General features: G+C 36.9%; 1 protein-coding gene across 2 annotated transcripts in view; it reads right to left on the bottom strand.

The window, feature by feature from the left end:
- The window catches only part of pde11al (phosphodiesterase 11a, like), a 34,288-nt gene that overhangs the window by 5,765 nt on the left and 4,648 nt on the right, over positions 1-23,875 (bottom strand). Inside the window, exons 1-14 of one of the 2 annotated variants that reach the window (XM_051866659.1) lie at positions 18,610-19,747; positions 15,612-15,770; positions 13,423-13,512; positions 13,070-13,210; positions 10,030-10,094; positions 8,538-8,658; positions 6,175-6,250; positions 6,024-6,091; positions 5,796-5,888; positions 5,570-5,620; positions 4,353-4,499; positions 4,031-4,138; positions 1,607-1,716; positions 243-333 (exon numbers count right to left, since the gene is read on the bottom strand). In XM_051866659.1, coding sequence (XP_051722619.1) covers positions 243-333; positions 1,607-1,716; positions 4,031-4,138; positions 4,353-4,499; positions 5,570-5,620; positions 5,796-5,888; positions 6,024-6,091; positions 6,175-6,250; positions 8,538-8,658; positions 10,030-10,094; positions 13,070-13,210; positions 13,423-13,512; positions 15,612-15,770; positions 18,610-19,383 — 2,094 coding nt within the window. In that variant the 5' untranslated portion in view covers positions 19,384-19,747. Of the gene's footprint in view, positions 1-242; positions 334-1,606; positions 1,717-4,030; positions 4,139-4,352; positions 4,500-5,569; positions 5,621-5,795; positions 5,889-6,023; positions 6,092-6,174; positions 6,251-8,537; positions 8,659-10,029; positions 10,095-13,069; positions 13,211-13,422; positions 13,513-15,611; positions 15,771-18,609; positions 19,748-23,875 lie in introns of those variants that run through there. The other variant, XM_051866661.1, reaches the window with a different exon arrangement.

Here is a 23,875-nt window from a genome sequence, read left to right as displayed (position 1 = left end):
CAAATTCATTACAAGAGAGGTGTGACAGGGACACGGTATTAGTCCATTGCTTTGACAATGTTCTTTGTGTTCTGATCTTTGTCCAAATGTATGAGTAACTTCAATTTCAGTGTGGATAGTAGTGGATTTACCTTGAACTGTATGATCCTCATAAAAATACAATTCAGTGCTTTATCTTGTTACTGCTCACAGTACTGTGACCTGACAGACATGCTAGTTCATGTCATTTGAACATTACTCACCTCACTCTGCAGGATCATGACAGCGTGGTTGAAATGATGATGCTCAAGTGTGGCAGATGTTCCGTACAGCAGCGCCAGTGCTGACCCAGACCTTTGGGAACACAATAGAGATAAGCTACAGTACAGTAAGAACATTATGTTGCTGTACACACATAGAGCTAATTTCTTATTTAAAGACTGCACTACAAAATATATATAAGAAATGTTTCTTGAGCAGCAAATCAGCATATTAGAATGATTTCTGAAGGATCATGTGACACTGAAAATAATGCTGAAAATTCAGCTTTGCCATCACAAGAATAAATTAAATTTTAAAATATATTAACATAGAAAACAATTATTTTAAATTGTAATAATATTTCACAATATTACTGTTCTTACTGTATTTTAATCAAATAAATGCAGCCTTGATAAGAGGTCTTACCGACCCTAAACTTTTGAACGGTTGTAAATGTATCTTGTTTTAAGAATGTTAAAGGGGTCCTTGATTATGATTTCACTTTTTTAACTTTAGTTAGTGTGTAATGTTGCTGTTTGAGCATTAACAACATCTGCAAAATTACGACGCTCAAAGTTCAAAGCAAAGGGAGATATTTTCTTTTACAGAAATCGCTTTTTAAGGATGACAACAAATGGTAGGGGCTACACCGAGCTTCTTCCCGGGTTGGTGAAATCACAAACCCCAACATTTACATGAACTCTGCCCCAGGGAACACACAACAAAGGGGGTGAGGCCATGTTGGGCTGCTTTAGAGAAGAGGAAGAGTTGTTGTAGAGTGTTGTTACCATGCCGTCATTTTACATCGGACTGCTTCACAAATGAATTGAATCAACTGCATTCTAAAAGTTGTAACTTCTTCCTTAGTCTCTCCATCAGTGTCAGACTCCGGTTTGAACACTGTAAGGCTGAACAGCATTACTGACAATCTTTTTGGCTGCATGAGATTCTCCAGCTTTGTTGTTGTTGAGCAACTGAAGTGCGAGCTGTTAAAGCTCTGCCCTCTTCTGGAAAGCGGGCTGGGAGCATCATCTCATTTGCATTTTAAGGGACACACAAAAAAACGGTTTTTGCTCACACCCAAACGGGCAAATTTGACAAGCTATAATAAATGATCTAACCATGTAAACGTGCATAATTAGGATAGCAAAATAAGATGATTAATCAACTTTTAAAAGGGAGAAAAAGAAACTCCCATATATTTTGTTGTTGATTTTTAAAAATCCACAGTATTGGCACAAATCTGTCAGTTATTAGAAGCTAGTCATATTAGATACATGCCAACATTGACAGGCTGCATGACATGTCTCATCCTTGAGCACCATGAACAACCACTGCAATTTACATTGACAAACTTTTGACTTACTTTGCCTGAAAGGCATTATTTGTGCCCCGATGGTCCAGGTCATGGCAGAAACACCCAACCATAAGTGCGAGAATCTCTGAGTCTGTCAGCACCTCCTGGAACCCAGCAGTCTGAAATCCACAACAGAGAAATCTACTACTGTGGTCAACCCAGTCACACAAATCCTCCAATTCAGTGATTAAATTATGGCCTGAAAGAACATTATTGATTTAAACTATGTGCATTTACAGCCTTTACCTCAGAAAATCATTAGAGGAATAGTTCACACGAAAATGAATGCCCTGCCATCATTTACTGACACTCATTTTGTTTCAAACTTGTATGACTTTCTTTGTTCTGTTGAACTCCGAAGGTGTTTATCTCTTCCAAACAATGGAAGTGGATGAGGGACCAGGGGCGGTCAAGCTCCAAAAAAAAAAAAAAAAATTCAACTTAAAACCATTATGAAAAATACTTTATATGACTTGTGAATTATATTCAAGTCATACAACAGCTTTGCAAATTCAAGTCATTATAAGGGAAAATATTGCCTTCCCTTGTGAAAAACTTACACTTTAACATACTTTTAAAAGGGGTATTTACTACAGAAATAATATACTTTAATATATTCGGACACTTAATTGCATGTTGATTGCAATGAAATGAAAATATAATGTATTTAAAATGTATTTAAATTTATTCATTAATTAAAATGCAATTAGCTGAAATATAGTGCTTTTTGACCCACTAGGACTTAGATACATTTTTATATGTAATTTAATAATTAGTTCTATTGTTTTTGAAATATGTTTAAAGTGAAATATGTTTACAGAATGGTAACTAAAATACACATCAATGCCATTTTTATTGAAACTTGTATGCCATGTATTTAAAAATATTTGTACTTAGACATTTGTAATGATTAAAGGGTTAGTTCACCCAAAAATGAAAATTTTGTCATTAATTACTCACCCTCATGTCGTTCCACACCCGTAAGACCTTCGTTCATCTTCAGAACACAAATTAAGATATTTTTGATGAAATCCAATGGCTCAGTGAGGCCTCTATTGACAGCAAGATAATTAACACTTTCAGATTCCCAGAAAGCTACTAAAGACATATTTAAAACAGTTCATGTGACTACAGTGATTCAACCTTAATGTTATGAAGCGACGAGAATATTTTTTGCGCAAAAAAAACTAAATAACGACTTTATTCAACAATATCCAGTGATGGGCGATTTCAAAACACTGCTTCATGAAGCTTCAAAGCTTTACGAATCTTTGGTTTCGAATCAGTGGTTCGGAGCATGTATCAAACTGCCAAAGTCACGCCCCCCAGTGGTAAACCATTGAAATTTCGAAACACTTATGACGTAACGAAGCCTCGTTTACTGAAATCATGTGACTTTGGCAGTTTGATACACGCTCCGAACCACTGATACGAAACCAAAGATTCATAAAGCTTCATGAAGCAGTGTTTTGAAAATCGCCCATCACTAGATATTGTTGAATAAAGTCAATAATATCTACAATATCGCACAAAAAGTATTCTTGTCGCTTCATAACATTAAGGTTGAACTACTGTAGTCACATGAACTGTTTTAAATATGTCTTTAGTAGCTTTCTGGGCATCTGAAAGTGTTAATTGTCTTGCCGGCAATAGAGGCCTCACTGAGCCATCAGATTTCATCAAAAATATCTTAATTTGTGTTCCGAAGATGAACAAAGGTCTTACGGGTGTGGAACGACATGAGGGTAAGTAATTAATGACAGAATTTTCATTTTTGGGTGAAATAACCCTTTAAGTTGCAATTTTAACTGTAGTGTGGTATTCAATATTACATTTAAAATTTATATATTTTAATTGTAATAATGAATAACACACTACAGTTAAAATTATAATCAAATATTTTACATGTCCTTAAGTGTGTTAGTCAGCACATCAATATAAGTGTAAAAGATTATTAAAACAATGATTTAAAATGTACTTTAAAGGAAATCTTTTAGTTTGACATTATTACAAAGCGCACTTTTTAAAAGTGTACTTAAGTGTGCTAACAATCATAGTAACATGATGGTGAGTAAATGATAACTTTTCAAATGATCCTTCAGAATTCATTCATGCTGATTTGGTGCTCCAGAAACATCAATGTTGAAAACTGCTTAATATTTTGCTGCTTAATATTTTTGTGGAAACTATGATACTTTTTTTTCAGGATTCTTTGATGAATAGAAAGTGTACTAAAGCCTGTTAACATGAAAGTATACTCTCTTTAAACATTTAATTGGCCTTATATCTGCTAGTACAGTTTTTTAAAAATATTCTTTTGAAGTACACTACAAGTCCACATTCAATACAATTAAGTGCACTTTTTTTCAAATCAAATCACATATTATCAGTCGAGAAGGCCACTTCATTCAGCATCTGTGCTTGGTGACTTACAGTGATCATAACAAACATGCACTGCGAGACGTTGAAGGCGTGCCTCCAGTTGTGGTAGGCTACCGTGCGGTAGTTCTTCCTCACGGTAAGCAGCCAGCGGCACAGCACCTGAGCAGGAAAAGAAACGAACGCTGTAGTATTCACACACCGTACAGTAGCTCCAGACACCACAGTGTTCCAGGAACCAGCCTGCAGCACAGTATGTCACCGATCTATAACCCAGCGATCCACACTCAACACAGCATACATATGTAAGCAGCATTTCACTCTTCCAGTCAGTATGGTTGGCGTTTCGCCCCCTCTCTCATAGTGACTGCCTCACCTCATAATCAATTTTGAATTTCTGCACGACACCAAGCTCCAAAAACATCCGCAGGGAGGCAGTGATCATGGCGTCGTTGTCCAGAGAAAAGTCATTAAAGTGGAACTCATCGATCCCGAGCTCACTGCTTAGGGGAATCTTAGCAGCCTGAGAGAAGAGAGGGGACAATCTCAGCGACTCTGGTAGCAAGGCAATTAAATACCAGAGCAGAGCCTGGTCCACTGAGGGCTCAAACAGAAAGAGTATATTACACTCTGCCATTTCAATTATTAATACTTTAGCTCTCTCAAGTCTAGGACCCACCAACTATAAATTTCTAGGAAACGCAGGGGGCTGAGATGTTTTTTTGCTCATCTATCTCTCTAATGTATGAGTTTAATTTGAAGTTTTCATCATGTCTCTCTGGAGGAAAGTACCGGCCCTTTAAGAGTGTGTTTGCAACACTACAGAATCTAGCTATATCATGCTGTAAAGATAGTACTGCACTGGTCAAACAATACAGTAAGTTTGATATTTTTGATATTCATTTCAAATGTGCATGACAGGCATTACAGTCTACTGGCAAACCATTTCTAATGTTTACAATGAATCTCTAACAGATATTGAATAAACAAATTATAAAAAGTTATATTATATTCTATAATGGGATTTTTTTGTTCCTTTGACATTTTTTTAAATTTACAAAAACAATTTTTTATTGTTTTTGAAAGAAGTGATGCTCTTATGCATTTATTTGTTTAAAAATATACAATAAAACAGTATAAAAATATTACAGTAAAACAGTAATATTAAGAAATATTACAGTGAAAATGTTAAAAATGCTTTAAAATGCTATTTATTCTTGTGACGACAAAGCTCATTACTACAGTGTTCAGTGTCACATGATCCTTCAGAACTCATTCTAATATGCTGATTTGGTGCTTAGGTTACATTTCTTATTATTATCAATGTTGAAAACAGTTGAGCTGCTTAATATTTTTGTAATATCTTTTTTTTTCAGGACTCTTTGATGAATAGAAAGTTTAAAAGAACAGCTTTTATTTGAAATGAAAAGCTTTTGTAACATTATAAATGTTTTTACTGTCACTTTTGATCAATTTGCATTCACTGAGAACATCTAAAATTTTGTTTTAGATATAAATAATGAATTTAAAACAGGATCATTTCAGTGCATTTAGTTAGTATGTACTTAATTACCATAGTTTGACTAGACTTACTTTCAGTCGATCAACCTCTGCCTTAGAGCATGTAGCATGATAGGACAGCATCTGGGAAAAGACAGAAACAACAATACACTATGCACACAAAGTCTTTTTCAATACCCACACAGATTATGCACACCATCTGTTCTTATGAGATTTATATGCAGGCAAGATTGTAGCTGTTATGTTTATGAGCAGTTTAAAACAGAAGAAGAAAATAACAATAAGAGATATTACTCACATCTAGAGCCACAGACTGCTTGGCCCAAGTCTTCTTCACCTGGTTATACATCATTGTGTTGTTAATGCCCAGACCACAGAAAATAACAAATGCCTGTGAGGATCAATGGAAATGAAAATTACTCATGCGTATATGATTTATGAAAGAATCAGTAGTGGCTCTAATTCACTTATAAAATACTGATTGATCATTTTATTGCAACATCAAAAATTCGAAATAAAGTCACACCTCAAATAACCTTTGATCTGCATCATTAAATGTCTTCCTGTCCAAGCGATTCAGAATCTGGGCAACACCTAATGAAAGTAAGACATTTTTTTAATTGCTGTTTCTGTGGGTTTGTGCTTAAGCAATTAAGCATTTGTGTAGGGAAACTCACCAATAATCTGATGTGTCCGATTCCAGATGGGGACGCATAAAACTGATCTGATATGAAAACCAGAAGCCTGGTCCGCCTGAAACACATTGCTTGCATGATACGAGTGTGTGTTTGAGTACACTTGGGTTTATATATGTATATACACAGATCAGGCATAACATTATGACCACTGACAGGTGAAGTGAATAACACTGATTCTCTGTTAGTGGGTGGGATATATTAGGCACCAAGTGAACATTTTGTCCTCAAAGTTGATGTGTTAGAAGCAAGAAAAATGGGCAAGCGTAAGGATTTCAGCGAGTTTGACAAGGGCCAAATTGTGATGGCTAGACGACTGGGTCAGAGCATCTCCAAAACTGCAGCTCTTGTGGGGTGTTCCCGGTCTGCAGTGGTCAGTATCTATCAGTATCTATCAAAAGTGGTCCAAGGAAGGAACAGTGGTGAACCGGCGACAGGGTCATGGGCGGCCAAGGCTCATTGATGCAGGTGGGGAGCGAAGGCTGGCCCATGTGGTCCAATCCAACAGACAAGCTACTATAGCTCAAATTGCTCAAGAAGTTAATGCTGGTTCTGATAGAAAGGTGTCAGAATACACAGTGCATCGCAGTTTGTTGCGTATGGGGCTGCATAGCTGCAGACCAGTCAGGGTGCCCATGCTGACACCTGTCCACCGCCGAAAGCACCAACAGTGGGCACGTGAGCATCAGAACTGGACCATGGAGCAATGGAAGAAGGTGGCCTTCATTTTCTTTTACATCACGTGGATGGCCGGGTGCATGTGCGTCTCTTACCTGGGGAACACATGGCACTAGGATGCACTATGGGAAGAAGGCAAGCCGGCGGAAGCAGTGTGATGCTTTGGGCAATGTTCTGCTGGGAAACTGGGTCAGGGCTGTTTTGGCAGCAAAAGGGGGACCAACGCAACATTAGGAAGGTGGTCATAATGTTATGCTTGATCTGTGTATTTGCTTATCTTGTGAAAAAGAAGTGTGCCTAATTGTATTGAATGTGCACTTAAATCTTAAAAGCATATTTTTAAAAAAAAAAAACTGTACTTGCAGATAAAATAATGTTAATTGAATAAAAGGCCACTTAAGTGAACTTAAAGAGAGTACACCTTCATTACTGTTTTTTTAAACAAACTTGAGTACACATTTAAAAAGTGCATTTTGTAATAGTCAAATTAAAAGGTTTACTTTAAAGTACATTTTAAACCATTATGTTTTAATAATATTTTGTCATGCTTTAAAGAAGTACACCTATTTAGCACATGTAAAGTACTTCAATATAATTTAGCTATAGTGTGTTATTCAATAATTCAATTTTAAATGTACTAAATTGCAATCATTACAAATGTTTACAAATAAATTACAAATTACAAATAGGCCTATATTTAAATACGTCATACAAGTTTCAATAGAAATTACATGAAAGTACGTTTTAATTTACCATCAATGCTTGTCTCAGTTCCAGTGTTGTTGTAATTCATTACTAAGTAATTAGTTACTGTAATTTAATACTTTTCAAAAAGTAAAGGGATTACTCCTTAATTTTTCTGTAATTCAATTACAGTTTCTGATGTAATTGCATTAAATACTGTATAGACTATAGAACAATAGTTGATTTAACATCAACATTTTAAGTCTAATGTTAAAATGTATGTTTTTAATATAATCTTCTCCGCTAAAATACTTTAGTCAGTTCAAGAACAATTCATGCAGTTTTATATTATTTATTTGAAAGAATTAAAAAGAGCAGTTTTGTTTATATCCTTACTGTTCAACTGGTTGAGGTTGATATGGGATTTAGAAAGTAATAAGTAATGCAATACTTTTTAGCGAGATTAATTAGTACAGTAATCTAATTTGACACTGTTGATGATTTACACTGAATATGTATTTAGTATCTAGTAATTAATTACTTAGTTAACCATAGACAATAGAAGTAATAATACTACTTAAAAGGGTCAAAAAAGCACTTTAATTTCAACGAATTGCACTGAATATAAATTTAAACTATAATACATTTTCATTTAATTGTAAATAACATGCAATTTAGTGTCCAAAAGCATTACAGTAAGTTTTTAAAGTAGGTTTTTTTGTTTTCCAAAATAAGTACTCTTTTTTGAGTACTTTTGAATAAGTATGCTAAAGTGTACTTATTTTTCACAAGGGCACTAGTTCACAATGTCATCACCTGAGTTCTTACCTAGCAACAGTGGTAAACAGATGCTGCTAGCATGCTAGTTCAGACCCAACTGACACCATGTGAAGAGACGTGCAGGGAACAGCCAGTTGGGGGTGGAAACAAACTTTTGTGTGAGTCAAGCAATCAAACCGAGTGAGAGGGTGTGTACTGCTCACCTCAGCATCAAAGCGGGGATCCTGACAGACGTCACTAATGTTAACAGGCAGTCCGGTTGATGCAACCAACTCAGCAATGCTGTTATTGATTAGCCAGTCCGAACAAGACACCTTCTCCATGCTGACTTTGTCAAATGCACACACATACACACAAACACACATACTGAGCATAGTATACATTTAAGTCACTATGAAATCAAAATTGACAATTCTTCTCCCGGTTTCACAGACAGGCTTAAGCTAGTCTTAGACTAAAATGCATGTTTGAGCTGTTTTAACTGAAAGAAAAACAGCTCAAGTAACCGTTGTTTTGTCTCAAGATGAACAAGATGTTTTTTTCCCCTCTAAGAAACATTTATAAAATCTACTTAAATGTCCTAATTAAACTAAGGCCTAATCCTGGCTTAATGTAAGCCCTGTCTGTGAAACCAGGCCTTGTTTTTTTACAGAATGTTTGCAGTGTTTATTATAAAAGATTAATGTGCACTCATAATCTTTCATCAAAAACGTTAACCTCCCCTTCCTCTCGAAACGGCATCTGCTCTCTCCATAAGGTATGTCTTGACGGAGGGCAGGACTTATGCTGCCTTCACCTGCCATTGTATATTTCCTACTACCCACTTCTGAAGTTGTGATTACGAGTTCGTCGCATTCAAGTGCTTTGTTGTCAGATAGTACAGGAATCATGGAGGACACCAGGTTTATTTTTTGCCTATTTATTGGGAAAATCTTATTAAAGCCAAAATCGTCTCATTCATTTACAACAATATAAACTTTCACTGTGCAATCTAGATAGTCAGCTTGCTGACAATTTTGGAATTTCAGTCAAATACAGGCTATTTTCGCTGTGTACAAAACACAATATGCTACAAATGATTATTCATATACTGTATGTAAATATGCACTACTTTAATGACAAGACAAGGCGATGTAGCTGTTGTGGAAAAACTAATAAAGAACTAACATAAACTAATATACTAATATAAACTAATAAAGAATACCAGTCACAGCAGCCATCATTCTCCCCTCCACCATGTTTAAAGTTTATGGCATGCCCAACTCGGGAACTTGGATATCAAAATTATCCCTTAGCTTCCCACTGGCAAATACGACTTGAGAGGGCGTTCATGTCCAATTTTTAACTAGGAAACTCATATTTACAATAATTCCGATAGCACATGAATGCAGCATTAAATCCTCCACAACTGACTGCAAAATGACTTTCAAATATGCCTCCATTTAGTTAGCAACACCCAACTTCCTAGGATCAATTAATCAATTCCCAAGAGCGAAATTAAGTCCCATCCTACATTTTTTTCTCCTTTCAGAAGAAATATATCTGTTTCACTCGGATATATGTCACAATAGGGAAGAAAAGAATATTGCAACTTCCGTTTCATGACGACTTTAATTGACATGCCACCCACATTACATACACTATAAACACACAAGTAACAGTATGTTATATTATTAATAGTCCTGTTATTCTCACCTGATGTCATGATCGACGCTGCACAGTGGAGACATAAGCTCAAATGTCTGGGAGAACTTCACTACCTGAGAACACAGTAAAAAAGATTTTTGCATTCTCTAAAGAAAATGTGTGCAGTGAGCAATGTTTGCTGTACAAAACTTGCTGCTACAATGCTAGGGTGATTTCCAGGACAAGGTGTTCTGAGCGGTGTTTGCTTACTAGTCTAAAGTCTGATATATTGTGATATTCTGGTACATATTATGGCTCTGTTTTACTGTTTGTCAGGCATTGTAAGTCTAATTGCCTAGATATGCATGAATGGAGGTAGAATTGTGATCGATGCTGAATACACTGTTTGAAAAAGCAAAAAATTACTTTAAAAAGAGTAACGGATTTGACCAAATAATATTAAAAATGTTTGTTAGACTGATTATCCAACAAGCAGAATGATAAAGTGATATTTTAATGAACATATATAAAATTAAGAAATGGACAAATTACAGCAGTTTTGTTTCTAAAACAAAGCAGACAGTCACTGTAATGTCACATTCAATATGCAGGCACTGAGAATCATCTTTTTATCCCTATTTTCTTTACTTCTTCTACGTTAACTCTGGACTATCAAGTGCTGAAACACGGTGCCCTCTACTGGATGAACGATATATGCAGTCAGTGACAAATATGCATGGAATACAAGTCACCTGCAAAGAAAAAGCACAGACTTTTGTTCCTTTAAGAAGTAATGCTACAGAGTGCTGAAGTGATTTTGCAGGCCAACCTGGAAGTTAGCATTACCCTGAGCAATAAAAGTTTATGATTCTTACACGTTTTGTACATTGTGATAATTAAAAAAAAATAAAAATAAACACAACTTTTCTGAATTTTGAAGCCTAAATACAATTGGCAAAAGTAGAAAGCTAAACGTAAGCTATAAATGATCTACATCATGATTAAATGACTTCAACATCACTGTCACCATCACTAAGCTTCCGACAACACTTTCAATCTTTATTTAAAAAAAAACATTTTCCCTGAAAGTTTGAGTTAGAAAAGTTTGCAAGAGTGTGTCAATAAACACAACAAGGCTGTAAAAGCAAATTAGTGAGTAGATGAGATTTACTGTTTGGTGTGATGACTTTAATGTCCCCGAGAACCTCTAGAGGTTAGCACAGCTGTTTTTAAGACAAATAAAACTTTTAAAAGTTTTATTTGTCTTAAATTAGTGATGTATTTTATGTCATAGAATAAAATGTGAAAATATCTTGAGCTTGTATTACCACAGACCTTATTTCAGGCATTTAACCAAATACCCATTCAAAACCCACTGACTTTGGGACGATGGAACCTGAAGTGCCAAAAATGCTAACTCATTTCCAGGTTTTGGCCAATAAAAATATGTCATCCCTGCAACACTCCATTGTCATTATATTACTGATTAAGAGCTTTTTTTTTTTCTTTTTTTTTTTTTTTAAATAGCGTATTTTAAATAAATGCAATAAAAATAGAATAAATAATTTTATGAATTAAACAAATCACATTTGCTAAATTGAAACTAAAAATGGAACAGTTACATAAAACGTAGCTTTTCATTTTGTCGCACTCCCACTTTAAGCCCCACCCACAGTCACATCCACACAGGATACTGATAATAGCTTGGCTGCACACTCCTAACTTGAATATCATTCATGTCCATAGCACAAACTATGGAAGCTTGTTTCCGCCACTGAATAAAAAATTCGGTAATTAAAAAAAAAAGGGAATTGCGACTTTTTATTTCTCGCAATTCTGAAAAAAGTCTTTATAACGCAATTGTGACTATATCACGCAATTCTGACTTTATAACTCTCAATTACGACTTTATATTTCACAATTCTGACTTTATAACTCGCAATTGTGACTATATCACGCAATTCTGAGAAAAACCGTCAAAATTGTGAGAGAAAAAGTTGCAATTATCTTTTTTGTATTATTTTGTGGCAGAATGAGTTACTTATGTGAAAAAACCCTAAGAATGAGCGATATTGATGCTCTCTTTAGCAAGCACCAATGGCCCTATTTTAACAATCTAAGCGCAGGTGCACTTAGGGTGTATCCAAATCCACTTTTGCTAGTTTACCTACGTAAAAAATGGCCGGCGCGCCAGGTGCATGGTCCAAAAGGATTGTACATAGTCTCTGAATGAGTCATGGGTATGTTTTGGGCGTAACGTGCAATAAACCAATCAGAGTGTCATCTCCCATTCCCTTTAAATGCCAGGTGTGCTTGCACCAGGGTGGATTCACTATTTACATGGTGGAATATAGACACCCTCAACCTGACGAGTCAGTTTAAATACATGTGTATTGCCACAATTTGTTAAATAATTAGCCAATTTCATTCATCATTTCTGCAAATAGGTAATTCTGAAACATGCAATGACTTATAAATATACATTTTATAATCCATTTTAAAATGTAGGCATTTTATCTTTATGTACACAATAATAATCTTTTATTGTAATGCTTTCATTTTTAATATATGGCATGTTTGTGTGCCGCTGCGCATCCCTGTGTGTAACACGCAGAGTGTAAGTGCATTGTGCTCCTGTCTATAGGTGCATATTACTAACATGCTCTTTAAATAACAAAACAAATATTGCGCCATTGAGTTTAGACCAGGTTTCAGTTGGTCGATGGCGCAGTCCTTTTCAGTTGCCTCAAAATAGCAACACGCCAACAATGCACCTGAACACACCTCATTTTCAGACCAGCGCACCAATGGGTGAACAGATGGGCACGAGTGCATTTGCTATTCAAACAACGTGGGTGCTGGACGTGAAAATGATAACTGCGTCAGGCTGAAACTAGCAAAAAACACTTGCCATCGCATTGCACTGGGTGTATGATAGGGCCCTAAGAGCAAGAGCATAGAAAATAAAGGCTTATGTGAAGGCAATGAGAGGATGCGCAGCTGAATTAGTCAAGGTGGAAAGTATGAAGAAAAACAAGAAAAGACAAAAAATAAGGATAAACCAAATCATGACAGAAAAGAGAAAAGGAGGACTGAAAAGTGATCTCACAGGGGAGTGGATGTCTTCAAGCAGAAGGACGGAGCAGCGCTCACACTGCAACAATGTCAGCGCACGCTGCATGATCTTTCTCACAATCTTCTCCAGGTCCGTCTGCTCCTCAAACAAATCATTCACCACCTCCAGCAGTGCCTTGAGAAACAACAGCAGCAGCTCGAAATGTATTCAGATAACGCAGGCCTTCAAGCTTTGGACAGGATTATTAAATATTTTAAACCTTGAGACCTGAGGATTGTAAACAAGCTTACAAGCTACACTGTCTGAGACGTCTAGAAATCTGAAGGCATATTTTGAAACATTCTGAAGAGTTTTATTCAGCAACATTTCTGCAGGTTTTGACTCACCCTGCTCCTCTCATACTCCTTGCGGGATTCAGAGAAGAGTTTGGCGTTGGAGATCGATATTCCGCAGAATGGTAGATACATTTGCAGCACCTGTAGAAAGAAGTTTGATGCTTTCAAAGCTTCAGTCAGATTGATGCATGACAGTGAGATATTGAGAGGGAAAAAGAACTGGAGGCATCACATCAGTTCTGCTTCTTTGTATTTCTAGGGCATTTATAACAGCACAGCCTGCTTTCTGCTTTCAGTGCTGTTTGGCATAAATAATTCTAAAGAGAATTTCTGTGCTATTAATTACTATCTATAGAAAGATGTTTTGAAGCAGCGATGAAAGTAAAGGAATGAGATGTGCGGGTACAGGCAGACTTGGGCTCAGAGACTGCAGTACTGAAATTTTCTATTGATTCTGAGGTATGTCATTTACATGTGCTGATTTAGTCAATGACAATAATGACCTCTGTTCACAGCCTAAAGTGTTAGTTCACCCATTGAAAAAAATGCCATCAATTACTCACCCTCATGATGTTCAAAACCCGTAAGACTTTAGTTCATCTTCAGAACACAAATGAAGATATTTTAAATTAAATCTGAGATTTCTGTCCCTCCATTGACAGTCCACAGAACTACCAATACATCGCTATATATGTTGAACAGATTGAATATAGTGTTTTATTCACATATAAACATTGCTCAGCGAACATAAACAGAAGCTCAACCGTACCTGATTGACAAGTGAGAACAAACCTCATTGGTTCTTGCGGAAGCTCAATCGTGCTGCGTAACACACGAGCATGAACCTCGTTGGTTCTCGTACGTCAAGCAAACATGCTTGAGCTTCTGTTTTCCCCAACTGATGTGTGAGTTGATGAATGTTTATTTGTGAATAAAAGCCTAAATTAAATCCATTCATCATATAAAGCGATCGTGTCTCTTCAGAAAATGTGGGCTAAACCGCTCAATTCATATGGATTAGTTTTAACGATCTCTTTTTGAAAGTGGTATAGTAGTTGCAACAGACGACAGAATCTCTCAGATTTAATTTAAAATATCTTTCAAAGATGAATTTAAGTCTTACAGGTTTGGAATGACATGAGGGTGAATAAATGATGAAAAAAATGTTCATTTTTGGGTGAACTAACCCTTTAATTTGTGAGTTTGAACACTTTTAAGAAATTAAGAGTAACAAAGTATCAGAACTAGCTTTGATTTATGCAGTCGCTTAGTACATGTGCAAAATGACCACAGGGTTTCTAAGGTTATGAATGTAAAGAATAAATCTTCTCAAATGAATAACTAATTTTAACTATAACTACTCCAGCATGGCAGGATATCCGCTAAGGTGTTAATTCATCTTCTGATTTAGCACAGCAATTATCTTCACACTCTAGAGTTTCATTACCAGCAAAAGTTTGGCCACTATAGTAATAGGCATCAGGAGAATGTAAAAGGCTATAAATCCAGTAGATGGAACAGATCTTTACAATATAATATCAGCATGAAGTTAAAGGGTTAGTTCACCCAAAAAATGAAAATTCTGTCATTAATTACTTTGTGTTCTGAAGATGAATGAAGGTCTGACATGTCCTCATGTCGTTCCACACCCGTAAGACCTTCGTTCATCTTCAGAACACAAATTGTGATATTTTGATGAAATCCGAGAGGTGTATGAGTCGTCTATAGACAGCAATTTAACTGACTCAGAAAGGTAGTAAAGACATTGTTAAAACAGTCGACGTGACTGCAGTGGTTCAACCTTAATTTTATGAAGCGACGAGAATACTTTGTGTGCGCAAATACAAAACAAAAGTAATGTCTTTACTCAATCTATTTTCTTCCCTTTCATTATCCTTACGTAGTTTGCGCAGTAAGCAGAGTAAAGGCTTCAGTGTTTACATCCAAATGTCAGCTCAGTATTCTCGTCGCTTCATAAAATTAAGGTTTAATCACTGCAGTCATGTCGACTGTTTTAACAATGTCTTTAGTACCTTTCTGGACCTTGCAAGTGTTGGTTAAATTGCTGTCTATAGACGAGTCATATACCTCTCAGATTTCACCAAAAATATCTTAATTTGTGTACCGAAGATGAACGAAGGACTTATGGGTGTGGAACGACATGAGGGTGAGTAATTAATGACAGAATTTTCATTTTTGGGTGAACTAACCCTTTAAGTGAAAAGGAGAACAGAGCTTACCTTCTCATCGTCCTCAGTGAATGGATTTCCGCTGGGGTTCTTATTGATGGCCTGCACTACGCCGATGACTTCGCCGTCACTGTTGCGGATGGCCATGCACAGAATGGACTGAGTCTTATAGCCTGTCAGCTTGTCAATCTCATCACTGAACCGATGGTCCTACACAATACACAAGAGGCACAGCACTCTTGAAAAAAAGAGCTCAATGGGTTTTATATAGACTGTAGGTTTCTTGACTCAATTTTTAGAAACAGAGATATGTCTCAAATGATTGTATAATACTTTATTTTTAAGGGTTATTTAATTTTTTTCTAGTGATAAAGTATGTTTACAAGCTGCTTAATTCATAAAATTTGATCAAAATTAAAAATGAATTAAAACAAAATTAACTAATTAAAATTATCCATAAAATGATCCCATGATGGAAACCCCTAAAAGGTTCTATCCACCTATTTTTTTATACGTAAGACAGGTGCGGGTGTGTGGCCATTTGGAAATTGAATGTGTCTGATTTCTGGTGTCATTCGCTTCCAGTTGTTTATAGCTGTATAAAAAGTTGATATTGCAAACTGGTATTTTTTACCATATTATTTTTATGTATTTTCATAATTATAAACACACTGGTTTGTAGCACAAATTAACCATTACTGCACTTTGTTATTCTTCTAGTTATTTACCTATAGTGGCTAATGAATTGGAAGTCTCACACATTCACAGAAAATAGCTTAGGCTACTTCCACGTTGCAAAATAAGGTGGATATATGAAGCGCCTGACAGAACCCTTTGAGGTTCTATATAGAACCTTTATCTTCTAAGGCCCCGTTTAAACTAGTGCGTTTTTGTTTTAAAACGGCGTTTTAAAATGAAAACGATCCTTGTCTACACTGCCGTTTCCGCAGCGTTTCAGAAACGATCTCCGTCTATACTACACAACCGAAAACGCATGTCACATGACCGTTCATGCACACTGGGCATGCGCGCACAAGTGTAAACATTTGCCTCTTGCGCATGTAGGCAGCTGCAGTATTTAAAAATGTAGAGTTTAACTGCACAATGGATGCTAAAAATTACAACAATGCCAGCAAAGATTGTAGGTCAGTCTCCATGTTATTGTTTACACGGTCGTCAAGGATACGGAGAGTGAACGTGGGCAGCTACGCCATCGTTTTCAAAAGTCTCAGTTTTGGTCCGTTTATACTGAAACGCAACCACAGCGTTTTCAAATTAAAACGGGGTCTGCAGCGTTTTCGAAAGTCTCCATTTTCGAGATTCGAAAACACCAGGGTAGTGTAAACAACAGTAGCAAAACTTAAGCGTTTTAAAACGAAAACGCACTAGTGTAAACGGGGCCTAAAAACGCACTTTTGAAAACAGGGTTCAAAGTGTACGTTTTTTAAAACGATACCATTATCATCTACAACTACAAAAACTCGAATTTGTGAAAACAGTGACGTTGTGTGCATGCATATGTTCAGTCTATAGGCACATAGTCTTTCTTTACAAAGTGACATCGCCAACTACTGGCCTGGCAGCATAATACAGTGTTTTTAGTCTTTTTAGCAGATCCGTGCGATGGGGGATCATTTTGACGTTGTCAACGTCTGTATGCGAAAAACTTCCTTTTTAAGTACATCGTTGACATGTACCCTAAGAGTGTATTATTATCGAAAATGATTTTTCAGAAAATTTCCTGATAATTGGGATGTATTTTGATTTATTGTGTCATTTTTAATAATTACTTTTGCTAAATTGTTTAGCAAGTTTCTTTTCCAACTACACTTACAGACTTTACCTAATTCAAATCTAACTCAAGATGATTTGGAAAAAGATGCTAATTGTTCCAGCTTCACTCTTGACTATAGGAATGAGGAAGAGGAAAAACTATGTTGTCTTTCAGATCAATCTTCCAGTAGTTTGCTTTTCGGGAACAAGCTTTATTTCCACCAACCTTTAAGTAAGAAGTATGCAATTCCAACTGACTGCTATGGGATAGTGGCACACTTACTGCACTGCATTAATGAATCTCCTCTGACCTATACTGGGGAAGGCTTGCCTGTGGCCATGATATAATGATATGTATGCACAACTGGTAGTGTGTATTTGAAGATGGGGAAACAGTCAACGTAGTAATCGAGATTTCTTCACACGAAGACTTGACTTCTTGAATCTTCAAGAAACAAAATAATCAGATAGCAATTCCAAGCCTTGGCTGCAGAGACTGTAGAAATCACACATTTGTGAAGGCACTCTTCACATAACCCAAGTCTATTCTATCCCCTATATTAAAATTTCATATTTTTGCTGTAGTAGCTGTTGGGTAAACAAGAGAACACAAAACCACACAAGGCTAAAGTACATGAAGATTTTACCTGATTGAACTTGGGGCAAGTTGTGACAGTACGTGTCTTTTAAATGTTATGTGCTGGCCAAAACACTGATTTGATATTTTTGTGTCACCTCTTGCAATGTTGCTGTTTCATAATATTTTTTTATATATAGGCTATACATATTCACAGTATAAGATTCACTGTAACAACTAGCCTCGGTCTCCCCTACAGCTTTATTTTTCATGTACAGTGTATTAAAAGAAATTTTAAACGTTTGTTATGAAATGTAAATGTATTTTTCCAGGCTCAATTTGTCTTGCGCAACGCAAATTGTAATTTGGAGCCACTAGAACAATTAGCTAAACGTCAATTATCTGAATGACTTTTAAAAAACGTCGGTTTTGGTGATGTATCTGTTGATGTGTAAGTTTATAATAAAGTCAAAAACAAAATTCGCTCGAGGTTACTGTTGTTATGGTTACCTCTGGCGAACGCAGCTTCTTTTAGTTAGCGTCTTTGGCGACTGGCAGAAAATACGCAGTTACTAACTTACTAATCTAAACCCTTAACCCTCAACCTTTTATTTTGACTTCCTCTAGATAAAACTCTCAAAAACCCAATAATTCGCAACCTGACCGCTGAATTGTCTGTATTATTAGTTGCAATTCTACCTCGTATGCGTTCGGGATGTTGACGGTTTCTCCGTGTTCTGCTACATAACCTATGATGCCTTTTCCCCACGGAACCTGCACCTCGTTTGAGTCCAGAGTGCTCGAAGAGGGTCGCACCGTCGTACCCGAGTGTACATCAAAAAACTTGGACACAAGTGTCCTCTTATGAGACGGTCCCTCCACTAGGAAAAGCGAACACCTGTCTGCGTTCACCATGATGCACACATTGATAAGAATCTTATAACTGAGGTTCGTCATGTCAAGTTCGTTAGAAATGTCCTTAACCAGCTCGAGGAAGAACTCCCTCTCGTTGGACTCTTTGAGTCTGTATTTGTAGTCAATGGCGCTAGAGGCATATTGAGGCACGTTCACCCGGGACTCTAGCAGCGCGCTCAAGATGTGCGCGGTGGTCGGCGGTAACGAGCTGGCTTTCCGCAAGAGCGCGCGCCGTCGCATACTTGACTGGGACTCGTGAGCCGTGAGACTGACGTGCTCGTCGTAGGTCCGGTGCGCCGTCATCGCTTTGGACCGGGCGAAGTTCCTGCGGAGCTCCATGTGGGATGATCTGCGCTTCAGTCCATCAGGGTTCGTGGGCCAGAATGGATCCCTCGCGACCCCGCGTTTCTCCTCTACCGGAGACGTTTTGGACGGCTGATGCTCTTTGATCCACCTGCTCAGGGTGTCACATTTCCCCTTTCTGACGAGATATTCCTCAAAAAGCTCCGGATGGCAATCCAAAAATGCCTCCACGTCGGAAAAATCAAAAGTTGTCATGTCGATATAGCCAAAAATGCCACAGCCAAAGTGTTGTGAATTCGTCTACAGTAACGCTCAGCTCACTGTATACTACTGCACACACTTCACACATCCAGCTGTCATTTACATATCACAGCTCTCCAGCCTTCCTCCTCACGCGGGTCTTTTGAGAAGCTCGTGGACTTGAAGAGTGAAATAAACAATTAAATATGACTGCTGCGCGACGACGCTGAAAAATAATAAGCAATTTAAGCAGTTTGGCAGGTAAGACGCAGATCTCCTCTGGGAAGGACCTAAATAAACATAAAAGCAAACGAGTTCAGTGTGTCTGTGACTGAAAATAGATGTTTCTTTTGTGTGTCTAGTAGTTTAAAGATCTCTGTTTTTGTTTTGTGAAGCTCCTTTGATGCAGTGTGGCTTCACCACACTTGCTTAAATATATGTGTGTGTGTGTGTGTGTGTGTGTGTGTGTGAGAGAGAGAGAGAGAGAGAGAAAAAAATTATTTTACAATAGCCTACCTTCTTTTATTTCATTAAGCACTAATGAGTTAAAGGCTTTTGAAGCAGCCCCAGTCTGAAAATCATGACTGCTTTCATTTGTCATTAAAGAATCCCTTTAATCTAAGTCTGTCCACAGTATATTCCAACAGGTTTAATAGGTCATCTTTCCTGTTTGCACAGAAAAAGGTCATTATGAATTTAATATATATACACCGATCAGGCATAACATTATGACCACCTTCCTAATATTGCGTTGGTCCCCCTTTTGTTTGCCAAAACAGCCCTGACCAGTCGAGGCATGGACTTCACTAGACCCCTGAAGGTGTGCTGTGGTATCTGGCATCAAGATGTTAGCAGAAGATCCTTTCAGTCCTGTAAGTTGTGAGGTGGGGCCTCCATGGATCGGACTTGTTTGTTCAGCACATCCCACAGATGCTTGATTGGATTGAGATCTGGGGAATATGGAGACCAAGTCTACACCTAAAACTCGTTGTTGTGCTCCTCAAACCATTCCTGAACCATTTGTGTTTTGTATTAGGGCGCATTATCCTGCTGAAAGAGGCCACAGCCACCAGGGAATACCGTTTCCATGAAAGGTTGCACATAGTCTGCAACAACGCTTAGGTAGGTGGTACGTGTCAAAGTAACATCCACATGGATGGCAGGACCCAAGGTTTCCCAGCAGAACATTGCTCAAAGCATCACACTGCCTCCACCGGCTTGCCTTCTTCCCATAGTGCATCCTGGTGCCATGTGTTCCCCAGGTAAGTGACACACACGCGCCCGGCCATCCACGTGATGTAAACGAAAACGTGACCACTTTTGATAGATACTGACCACTGCAGACCGAGAACACCACACAAGAGCTGCAGATTTGGAGATGCTCTGACCCAGTTGTCTAGCCATCACAATTTGGCCCTTGTCAAACTCGCTCAAATCCTTACGCTTGCCCATTTTTCCTGCTTCTAACACATCAACTTTGAGGACAAAATGTTCACTTGCTGCCTAATATATCCCACACACTAACAGGTGCCATGAGGAAGAGATAATTAGTGTTAATAATAATAATATATATTATTATTTTTTTTTTTTTATTTATATATATATATATATATATATATATATATATATATATATATATACACACACACACACACACACACATATATATTATAATTATTTAGTATTTTACTTGTAGGTTTCTTTGAATCAGTTCACCACTGTATGTCTTCTCTTTCTATACTTGTCATTTCACTCATTGGCGCATAGACCTTCACTTCTCCTGAATGAGGCATTGTGTATTTGTTCAGTTTTCATTCCAACTGAACTTTTTCTGACTTTGCTGATTCTTTTTGTTATAAACACATTTTTCTGACAAAGTATGCAACTGTGGATTGGTTCTGCTTTGAGACAATATATTTATATATTATATTATTTATATATATTTCTCCTTACCTTGTGCGTCCTTATGGACATTTTTTGTCTTTTTCAGTTTTGTTTTTTTGATAATTTTTCCTGTGTTAATGCCAACTGCATAAATTTTGGCTCAGGTGTGTATTTTTAATGGAATTTTACTATTTCACCCCCATTTCATTTAATAAATCTATTTTACACTAGGTACACGAAATAAAAACCACTTGGGACCTTAAGGACAAAAATGTCCCCATTGAAAACCATTGAAACTGCAATTTTTAATCCCAGGGCCATTTAACTATAAAATTATGCAGTCTTTGTTAACAGGCTTTCATTTTGTTGGCAAGGCTTCAAAATTAAAATCTTGACTATTTTTTACAAGATGGTGCCATTTTCTTAGGTTTGGCCTATAAAGCAAATACTCACTTTATTCCTGTTTTCTGCTTCTACATATTATAGAGCCAATTGGATAAATTATGCAGCTATAATTGTGTTGGTGTGTTGGTATGAATGTCAGAGTGTGGTGTATATGTGTGTATTTATATTGTGTGCTTGTAATATTAGAGAAAAACTGCTGTACTGCAAATCACAAATCCAACCACTCTGTGTACCAGCAGAGCTTTGCTGGCATCTAATGGGGTAAATTTGGTACTGCGCCCAAACTAAATCTTACTGAAAGCTAATTTTTTGAGATATCAACCTCAAATTTGGAACACAACTTATTTAGATTTATGGCTTTGATTTTCTAGCAGTTTTAGAGTTCAACATGTTTCATAAAATGTATATTTTATATGAAATAATGTTCATAAATCATTTTCATAAACTTAAACCTCTATAATTTTGTATTATTTCACTTTTTAAACATTTTTTTACTTCAACAATAATCTGTCAAGGGTCCTCTTTCAAATGAGACCAAACTTGCATCTGTGCTCCCAAGCTTCAAATTTTTATGACAGTTTTTGGACATGGACATTTTGTGTAACTTTTTTTAATTGACCCACAAGGGTTAAACTCTTGCAATTTCTGGGATCTGCCCAGAGAGCGTTTATACATTTTAATCAGCATCAATCTTTCATCTACGGATGTGTAATGCAGACAGGTCTTCAGTAAACAATTTCCTCGGATTCTGGGATTGTAGGGTGCAAATGTAGGAGACGTTTACTAAAGTTTTCATGTCTTGTGCTCCATAAAAATCCTCCATGGTGATCTTGATAGGTTAATCACTTAAGCGCATTTAAATGGTTGCTGGTGTGCGTTTTAGCCTATACCAGTTGATGCTCATTAGTAAGATGAGGTACTGCTGCAGCCCTGACGTTTAAAACCACCCCTAATGGACCACAGCAGTATATTCCGACACAGGCTAATGAAACCTGTTCTCTATAGTTGAGTATTAACAAGCAACCAAGGGAGCGGGATCACTGCACTACATTCATAATACAACAGTAGGAGATGTATTACAGCAACCCCTCCGAAGAGGAGTACGATAATTGGTCACTGAACTTAAGTTTGGCATGTGTGCTAAATCCCAGCTTTTCTCAAAACCTTTGACAAGGCCCCTAGAGGATCCCAATTAAAGGTGTAATACTGAATATATTGCTCAACGCAGCCTTATAAATAAGGCCGGTCAGTGGAAATGCTTGGCAAGCAGTTGGCGGTGCCACTGGACAGGGTCTAGTATATCGATCAAAGGTTCATGCTAAAATAGTGAGTGGGAGTTTTTCCTCAGGAGTGTGCATTTATAAAAACAACTAAGTAGATTAAATGTATGTTTAATGTAATGTATGATACAGAATGTAATGAGAAAATGATGTTCATAATAAGACTGAATTATGGAAGTGAAGCATTTCAGGACCATGGACAGCACTCCTGCTGTTTTAAATGGAGAGAGCAGTGATGATGAGTTAGTGACGTGGTGGGAATCAATTTAGAAACCTAAAGGAAATATCAAGTCATTACTCAAGCCTTTAAAAAGAATTTTAACTGAATGAACAATGGAGCTTCTATTCTAATTTCCATTATGATGTCATCATGCAACATGTGGCTATTGTGCCCATGCAGATCTGCATTCTTTTTTAATCACTTGAAACACAAAAATAAATTAAGCTGACTGTTTTTCGAGAGCTGATATTACAATGGATGGAAAATTAAGGAGAGGGTAAGGCAATGTTTTCTAATTTATCAGAATATTTGAGTCTCTTGAATACAGCTAAATGTAAAATAACTTTTACAAAGCTGCATCCATTCCTACAGTGTATTAAGTCTTTGTAAAGAAACTTTGGTAACACTTTATTTTAATGGTCCTTTTTAAACATTCTGTTGACTATAAGTACTTTTGCAACTACAAGTCATACTCTCATTAGAGTATTAGTAGACTGTCTGCTTAATATCTACTAACTCTTTATTGTGATGCTCCCCCAACAGACATTCTACTGACTATAAATAAATTTACAAGTACATGTCAAATTATTCTAACCCTAACCCTACCAGTCTACTAATACTCTATTAACAATCTAATATGAGTTGATAGATATGTAGGTGCAATGTTGCTTATAGTCAACAGAATGTGCTATGGGGACCATCAAAATAAAGTGAAACC

The sequence above is a fragment of the Ctenopharyngodon idella genome, chromosome 16 (genome assembly GCF_019924925.1).
Source record: "Ctenopharyngodon idella isolate HZGC_01 chromosome 16, HZGC01, whole genome shotgun sequence".
Classification (NCBI taxonomy): Eukaryota; Metazoa; Chordata; class Actinopteri; order Cypriniformes; family Xenocyprididae; genus Ctenopharyngodon; species Ctenopharyngodon idella.
This window is presented reverse-complemented; position numbering and strand designations above follow the sequence as displayed.